The sequence below is a fragment of the Malus domestica genome, chromosome 02 (genome assembly GCF_042453785.1).
Source record: "Malus domestica chromosome 02, GDT2T_hap1".
Lineage (NCBI taxonomy): Eukaryota > Viridiplantae > Streptophyta > Magnoliopsida > Rosales > Rosaceae > Malus > Malus domestica.
Genome location: NC_091662.1, coordinates 17,292,335 through 17,301,310, shown reverse-complemented (window position 1 = coordinate 17,301,310; position 8,976 = coordinate 17,292,335). Strand labels below are relative to the sequence as shown.

Sequence of the window (8,976 nt, the reverse complement as noted above, 5' to 3'; positions counted from 1 at the left end):
ACAAGATTGTTGATTTTTTAGTTTCAGTGATGAGTTTTTTTTTGCTCGAATTTCAGGGGTGAGTTTGTTAAAGGAAGTCTCACTAATATAGGCATGAGGATGATAAATATTTATCGTGAAATCGATAATAATTTACCTGTTGGCCCATTATTATCGTGCATGTTAATTTGTTGTGGCAAAAATATTTTATATATTTTCCATTAAAAAACACAAGAGAAATCAGGCTACACAATAATTAAAATAAAAAAATGCCTATTAAAAACAAAACGCCCATAAAAATGTGCCAATTAATTACATCATCACTTAAACTATATTGCTCCTAATCCAAATACTAATAGTTGGTCTTTGAATTTTTCTTGTTAGTGAAACAATTTACCTAATAAATGTTTTATCCATTTTGGATTAAATTTATTTTATTTGGATTCAATATCCTTTATCCTATCATTCTGTCAAATTTATTTTAACTACAGCTTAATCCGCTCATGTATATAAATTTAGCATGTGGATAAGACCAAAATTTTGACCTTTGTCAATTTAAAAATAAATAAATAAATAAATCCTCAACCAGCTTAAGTAGTTAAATTAGATACAAAGAAGAAGAGTCAAACTGAAAGTCCTACCCAGTTACAATTTCAAATTTTTAAGTAGCAAAACCTTCAAAGAAGTTATATTGGCTACAGATACAGAGATCAATTAAACTCAAACTCAAACTCTAATCAAATCCTTTTATCTTTATTCTCCTTATCTAATTTAACAACTTAGGGTTTTGTAAGTCTGCGGAGGGTTATAAATATTACCTCTCATCCACCATTCTTTCACGTTGTTGTATATCTCTGAGTTTTCTCTTCTTGTTTTCGTTATTTCCGGTTAGCTTTTGCTTTTTAAGTCAGTTTTGAGTAGATAGTAAAGGGTAAGCAGGCTAAAATGGCTGGAGACGGTATAGCTACGACAACGAAAGGTGGAAAAGAATACCCCGGCAAACTCACTGGTAGGGTTCTTCTCACATGTATGGTGGCAGCTACCGGTGGTTTGATTTTTGGCTACGATCTTGGAGTCTCAGGTACATATATAACATGTTTTATGTTTATGAATCCTTAAACTTCCAGATTATATATCACGCCATTGTTATATAATATGAGCTGTTGGTTTTAAGTTTATGCAGCAACGTTTAGCGTCCTGTTATCAACGTTTTGAATTATCATATCGGAATATATTTTTTCTTCAGCTTCAATCATAAAAGATACCAACAATGCACTATACGAGAAAAACTTTTTAAACAAATTAAACACAATCAACCGAAATCACAGATAGTTTAAAAAAGTTCAGAACTGCAGGCCCTGAATTGTTCAATTGGAAAAGTAGCCGACTGTACCTATATATCCACACTCAAACTTGTTCACATATAGTTTTGATTTTGTGTTCGTATAAATTAATTAAAGTATCTGACATTGATTATTATGCAGGTGGTGTGACATCGATGGATTCATTCCTGAAAAAGTTTTTTCCAGCGGTTTATAGCAAAGAATCCTCGGTCAAGCCTTCCGACAATCAGTACTGCAAGTTTGACAGCCAGATGCTGACGCTCTTCACATCGTCACTGTATGTAGCTGCTCTGGTTTCATGTGTTTGTGCATCAACTATAACCAGAAAGTTTGGTAGGAGACGTACAATGTTTTTGGGTGGAGTTCTCTTCTTGATTGGTGCACTCCTCAATGCCGGCGCTCAATACCTTTGGATGCTTGTTGTCGGTCGAATACTCCTCGGTTTTGGCATTGGATGTGCCAATCAGGTACATTATGAATTATGCTTTAATTTTTTTCTTTCTAAGTTTAGTATGATCGAGTTCCTTAATGTGGTCTAAATTCAATGTTTTTTTTAATGTTACTTAATTTTATCTTAAGTTTTATTTAACTGTTTCAATTTTTGTGTGCAGTCTGTGCCGATCTATGTCTCTGAGGTAGCCCCATACAAATACCGTGGTGCTTTAAACATGATGTTCCAATTGTCAATCACTATTGGAATACTTGCTGCGGGTGTCATAAACTATTTCTTTTCTGAGATCAAAGGAGGTTGGGGATGGCGTTTGAGTTTGGGCGGTGCTGCAGTCCCTGCAATTATGATCATGATCGGCGCATTAGTTTTACCGGAAACTCCAAACTCTTTGGTTGAGCGTGGTAAGAATGAGGAAGCCAAAACTCAGCTCCTCAGAATCAGAGGCGTTGACAATGTTGACGAGGAGTTTGATGACCTAGTTGCGGCCAGTGGTGCATCCAAGTTGGTAAAAAACCCCTGGAGAACCTTGTTGACCAAGAAATACAGACCTCAGCTTGTCTTTGCACTTGCAATTCCTGCCTTTCAGCAACTCACCGGAATGAATGTGATCACATTTTATGCCCCCGTCTTGTTCAAAACAATGGGATTTGGAGGTAGCGCTTCTCTCATGTCCACTGTGATTACCAACGCTGTTAATGCCCTAGCCACCCTTGTTTCAATTTTCACTGTCGATAAGGTTGGAAGGAGGGCCCTTTTCATTGAGGGTGGTGCTCAAATGTTCATCACTCAGGTTAGTTCCTTTTCTCTATGTTGTTCATATTTTTTCTTTTCCACATACAAAATAATTTAGCTGTGTTCTATTCTTTTTCTGGCATTAATAGGTGATTATTGGAATTGTAATTGCTCTTAAATTTGGGATTAGTGGCAACCCTGGTGTATTGTCTAAGGGGTTTGCTGATGGCTTGGTGGCCTGCATCTGTATATATGTTGCTGGATTTGCTTGGTCTTGGGGACCTCTAGGATGGTTGGTGCCAAGTGAAATCTTCCCCCTTGAAGTAAGGTCAGCTGCTCAATCCATCAATGTCGCTACCAACATGATCTTCACCTTCGCCATAGCTCAAGTTTTCACCACAATGCTTTGCCACTTGAAGTTCGGGTTGTTCTTCTTCTTTGCGTTCTGGGTTGTGATCATGAATGTTTTCATTTACACGCTTTTGCCAGAAACAAAAGGTGTTCCGATTGAAGAAATGCACACTATTTGGCAAAAGCACTCCTTTTGGAAAAAGTATGTCATTGAAGAAGAAGGTATTGCCATGGTCAAGGGAGGACATAACGTCTAGACCTTTGCTCGGCTTTATTGTAGGATTTATTTTTAAATTTTTGTTTAGTATGAGGTTTAATTTCAGTTTGGAACATTTTGTTGGATATTTATTGGGTTTATTTTCTGTAATTTTTTTTCTAGTGAAATAATATTGGTTATTTATTAGAGAAGTTTATTTGTTTATTGGTTCAAATGGTCGCATGCCATTGATGACCAATGGCCGAACATTATGAGGCCTACGCAATTCTCTTTGTAAAACAATCACAGAGTATGTGCAAATATTGTTTCTCTGTTTGATTAATAAGTGGTTAAAATTTTGATTAATATCATTGGTTAAAATATTGGGTTTAGTTGGTTTTCACTGGATTGACCACAAACTGATCCTTTTAACTGTTCATCTAAGTTCAATATGTTAAGCTCTAAATTCATTCTGTTAAGCTTATGAGTATAATGATTGCACGCAAAGTGACATGTTCTATTAACGGATTAACCATTTCACCAATTAAAAACAATTTGTCAATTTATTTAAAACGTTCAACTAGCAAAGATGTTAGTGAGTGATGGGCACGATGAGCTTCGCATTCAAAAACAACGAACTGAGAGGGTCGTGGAGGGAGGTGAGGGATCATGTAGTCGTTGAAGGTAAGTCGAAGGAGGGATCGGGGTTTTCATTTTGACGAAATTACAAAATCACCTTTGTTAACGGATATATAACGTGTCGCGGGTGGATCCTAACCCAACCATTATCAACCCGAACCGTTAAGAACAACCAAATTATTGATTTTAGCGGGTGAATTGGTTTGGTGAACGGATTGGTGCAAATTGTTACATCTAATTGATGGTACATCCAGGATCCCGTTCTTAAATTAAAATACATTACTCCCACATGTACCACCCTGTAATTTATTGAAACAAAAATCAGATGGTCATTTCCATAATAAAAAAATCATATACGCATTGTTAATGTTTGGGACAAAAAATGACTGTAAACTGTTGCAATTTTTTTTTAATGACGGTAAATAATTTATACTAAATTTGTCTAAACTATGCATTAGTTGAACCGGGATTGCAGTGAGTTGAAGAAAACCCTATCTAAAGTAATCTCAACAATTTTTCAGTAAGAAAAGCACATTAGTTAAAAAGTAGGTATGAACTTTTTTGCACAGAAAGCATCCACAAGACAGAATAGTTCATGGTGCTTCGAAGTATAAGATTTTTAACCAATAGATCTTAGTCATTGTATTTTTTGACTAAGATTCTATCAGTTAAAAATCCTATAGCGCCATAGAAAATCACCCAAGGGACGTAGTATGTCAAGAGTCTAACTGTCCCAAGAAAACAGAAGAAATAAACATGATCAAACAAATATATACATGTGAAATTTTGGTTAAATCAAGATGCTTGCAAAACCTTCTGAAACTTAGAATCTTCTCATTTTATTCTCCCATCAGGTCCAATATTGCTTTTGGTTCATGGGAAATTCCTCTATAGTTGTCGAATACCCGTCAGCTATATATACCCCATGGCTTTGCTCGAAGATAGCATCAATGAGGGAAAGAGTACCTTAACATTTATTATTGTTCAACTGCTATGGCGGCCTCCTCTGTACGAGGGGGCCTCCATTTCCGATCAAATGTACCCCTTTCCACAACATTTTCCTTTGGGAGCTTCTTCAGCTTCTCATCAATGAGCTCCATCAACTCTTGCAAGCCAACTCCCATTAAGGCAGATGTTCTTACATGTGGACCGGACTGAACTGGTGATTGCACTTGCTTTTCTGTTCCCCAGTCCTTAGGATATTCACTTTGTTGGTCATCCGTAGTTTTCAAGGCTGAACATGACCCACCTCGCCCCCAAGGATCTTCGACATCTTCTGATGCCAACCAACCATCAGAGTAATCACCTTCTTGGTCATCCACAGCTTCAAGATTCTCTGATGACAGATCATTTTCTGATCCTGAGAACTCACATTCCATATCTTCTTCTCCTGAGAATTTGCTAGTCTCACCATCTTCACCGTCAACAAGACACTCATTAAAATCTGCACCGTCCTCCTCATGGTCAATCTGAGGAATTCCAAAGGATACAGATGAATGCATCAGCGTTTTTTTTTTTTTTTTTTTTTTTTTTTTTTACTTTTAGTTCCATTTTGGTAAGTTTACAAGTGGAGAGACCAACAATACCTTATTCCAAACTTCTATCATGTTTTCAAGCTTTTCCTTGGATACGCCAATTTGTTCAAGAACTTGTAATACAGTTGATCGATGCTCATCAAGATTAGGTGCCGTACAATCCAACACATGCTGAAAGGATACATAAACATTTATTAGATGTGACAGTATTAATTAGCCCAAACCCGAAATGTTAATCTCTCTGCTGCTGTGTTTTATCTCTATTTCATATCATATCTGATGATGTACAATACCACACAGAAGCTCAGAAACATATCATTAGCGGGAAGTTGATCACATCGTATTAATATGTATCATAAAATTTATTTCAAACGTACATGGGGAAAAACCCAAAATGAAAGGCAAGTAATTAATCGTACCACAAGCAGATCAGCTTCCACAACTTCTTCTAAAGTTGCATGAAATGCTTCCACTAGCTACAAAAGTAGTTTCTATGAGCAATGAACAGCATTAGTGATAAGACACAAAATAAGTAAAGTAGTTTGGACATGCTTCTATATACCTGCACTGGCAAATCTGATATAAATCCGACCGTGTCACTCACGAGCACTTTCTTCCTGAAGATTAGATACTCAGAATAAGCGCAAAAATTGTTCTAGAAAATCATCCAAGAAACAATACATTATCAAAATTCCAAAATACAACGAACAAGAAGTAAAGTTATCATTGCCGGTTACCCTGAAGGAAGAACAACACTTCTCAATTTTGGATCAACTGTAGCAAACAATCTGCAAACAGACCACATCTTTGTCAAGATTTTAAAACCCAACATCAAGGCTTAAAATACATATGGTTATACATGAATAACATGTTGTGTGAGTGGAATATATTACCGAGAATCACTGTATAGATCACTGTTTGAGATGGCACTAACTAATGTAGATTTCCCCTATCACAAGAAGTGAGAATTAAATGTTTAGATAATTGGTGCAAATTGAACAAGAAACAAATACAGTTGGTTAGACCACATACAGCATTTGTATACCCAACAACAGCAACAGTAGGTAAACCTTGACCATAAGATCCTCCATGATTCTTGCGACCAGCGCGTTGCACAGCTCGAGTACGACGAACATCTTGAATTTGCGATAACAGACTATTTCTCCTTTCTGAAATTCTGAGATTATAGTCCAGTTAGGTGGAAGCACATATGCAATAATAGTCATCTAGACTCCACACCTAGATCAATAGCACTCTTATTTATATATAAGAAAAGAAGAGTAGCGACAAAACTTTGAGCTTTAATCTAGAAAAGAAAAGAGATACCGAAATGAAACAAGTCAAAAAGAAAAAAAAAAAAGAAAAAGGAACAAGTAAAAAGAAAGAAAATTGTATTAGTTGGAATCTAGTGGTTGATATAGGCAAAAGACCGTTTGATAATGAATTGGCTGAAATATCACATAACACAAATTTTAGTAGGAGTAACTTGTCAAACCTATGCAGTTATGAAAAGCTAGTGCTTTTTCTTCATAAGCTCAAAGAAATAGCCACTTGCAGTGAAACTTCCGTAAAACTAGAGCATTCAGAAATAAAGAAACAGAACATATTAGAGTCAAGGAATGAACCTTCGTCGTTGAAGCTGAAGTTCAGTTTCTCCTGCACCACTAATGAAACCACGTCCCCCACTTCCTCTCCTGCAATCAAGACCTATCTAGTCAAAATCTTCTCTACGTATGGACCGAACAACTAAGTAAATAAATTCTTTGGTCTACTTAATTTTTTCAAATTTAGACAAAACATTACCCTCGGGCACTAACAACTTCAGCTTCTCCATCCATTCCAAAAGTAGAGCGTCCAGCTTTGCCACGCAGTCGTACAAGTCTTGTTTTCTTATACATTAGAGCCGCTAATTCAGCCTGTAAAATAAAATAAAAAAAGTGCCATAGCTCCTTCAAAGCTCTTCACCTTCACTAAAATACTAACTCCTTAACCAAAGATAGCACCAATACCTGTAGCTTTCCCTCCTTTGTGCAGGCATGAGCATTGAATATCTCTATTATAAGACCCACGCGGTCCAACACCGCCTTTCCCAAAATTTTCTGCCATTCAAAACAGCATTACTAAAGTTAATACCATTTTTCAATTTTCATCATATACACTTTGGTGTGGGACAAATAAGATCCAATTTTTCTTGGGCACGAAGAAAAACTGAATATGCACAATTCACTTGCCTCCAAATTCCTCTGCTGAATCCCAGACAGAATTGTATTTATAAATACAGCATCTACTTCACCCTGTTAAGACTACACAAAGTTAGAGCGATAGTCTACACTAAATTAATCTAAACTACGGGAGGCAATAAATAACTTCTCAAACATTCCACAAATACAAATGTGATCAAAACTGATCAGAAAAACGAAACAAAACAAAAAGAAAGCTCTTACCTTTTGCTCCACAGCGTTCAGATGGCATTTCACAACATCCAAAGTCCCTTTTCCAAAATATGTATCTGCAAAATCCAAAATTTAATCAAATGGGGTTTACCATTTACATCATACATTGAAAAAATAAAATTAAAAATAAGGACAGACCTGCGCGGGTTTGGCGTCGAACAATGGGGTTTTGAACAACAACATGGGGAGGAATTTCCTTATCGAAAAAATCGATATCGAAATACCCATCTCGCTGTTCTTCAAGCGAATTGGCGAGGCAGAGAGCTTCGTTGAGCTTGGCCTGCAAGAAGGTATCGGGGCGGAGGCGGGGCTGGACGACGAAGAGCTTGGGAGGGACTGTTGGATCTCTGTTGAAAACCGAAACGGCCTCGGTTTTTTCCTCCTTGTCTTGCTTCGACGAGGAGGAGGAGGAGGAGCCGAAGGAGTGGGAAGTCGGAATCGAAGGCGGTGATGGGGTTGGGTTTGGCGTGGAAGTTGAAGTGAGAGGGGTTAGGATTTGGGAGAAGGACCTCAGAGGATTCCGCGAGAGAGAGATGGTTCTCAGCATTTGAACCCTGTGCAATTTCCAGCCGCTGCTTCTTCTTCGATTGGAAAAAACGGCGTGCTTTGAGTTTGATCTGCAGAAGTGAGCTCTGGTGAGGAAGACGGTAGTTGGCCTATTATTTGGGCCAAGAGAAACCACATAGGAAAGGAAGTTGGGCTCGTTATGATTGTTTCATCTCTCACGATTGTAAAAACATGAACGTTCCACGCACAGGACCTTCTGTATGTTGGGCTCATAAATCTCATGAAATGCTTGTGTCTTTTTGTAATGCATGTTTTGTAATATTATTTATTTTATTAACTTTCAATTTTCATTAAGTCGAGTTAAACATAATCTTGAGCTAGTTTAGAAAACAAGCCCAACCATGCCAAGCAAAAGCTCAAGTTCGATTTACCAAGGAGCTGAGTTTGGTTATATGTTTTATGAGCTTGGCCAAGCTTGAGCACCAATAATATCATCTTATCAACATTGGCGTAACATAGCACGGTTGAATCTATTTGACATATCTATGTTCGGTAGACGCCTAACATAATATAGAGCAACAAATTATCCAAACTAGAAATTGTTAACCGTTGGTTAACGTTGTCTTAATTTTAGCTTTTCACTTAATAACATGGTTTTGCTCGACAAATTCCCAATTTTTTGTCACTTAAACCTTATTTTTATTTTCTTTTTTGTTTCATTTTATATTTTGAATTGTATAAGAAAATCAATATATATATATATATATATATATATATATATCTATATTTA

General features: G+C 36.8%; 2 protein-coding genes across 2 annotated transcripts; one reads left to right on the top strand and one right to left on the bottom strand.

Moving 5' to 3' along the window:
- The first annotated feature begins 625 nt into the window (after nucleotides 1-625).
- On the top strand, nucleotides 626-3,418 carry LOC103405137 (sugar transport protein 1-like). The gene is made up of 4 exons (XM_008344104.4): nucleotides 626-1,060; nucleotides 1,464-1,789; nucleotides 1,934-2,563; nucleotides 2,655-3,418. The coding sequence occupies exons 1-4, from the start codon at nucleotides 925-927 to the stop codon at nucleotides 3,111-3,113; spliced, it is 1,551 nt and encodes a 516-aa protein (XP_008342326.2). The 5' UTR covers nucleotides 626-924; the 3' UTR covers nucleotides 3,114-3,418.
- Nucleotides 3,419-4,225: 807 nt separating this feature from the next.
- LOC103405002 (GTP-binding protein At3g49725, chloroplastic) lies at nucleotides 4,226-8,327 on the bottom strand. Its single transcript, XM_008343975.4, has 13 exons — nucleotides 7,818-8,327; nucleotides 7,671-7,735; nucleotides 7,458-7,520; nucleotides 7,236-7,325; nucleotides 7,030-7,142; nucleotides 6,852-6,920; nucleotides 6,259-6,403; nucleotides 6,120-6,175; nucleotides 5,964-6,014; nucleotides 5,789-5,843; nucleotides 5,646-5,702; nucleotides 5,278-5,397; nucleotides 4,226-5,160 (listed from the first exon to the last, which is right to left on the bottom strand). Exons 1-13 carry the CDS (start codon nucleotides 8,224-8,226, stop codon nucleotides 4,669-4,671), a joined length of 1,785 nt encoding a protein of 594 aa, XP_008342197.2. The 5' UTR covers nucleotides 8,227-8,327; the 3' UTR covers nucleotides 4,226-4,668.
- Between the last annotated feature and the right edge of the window lie 649 nt (nucleotides 8,328-8,976).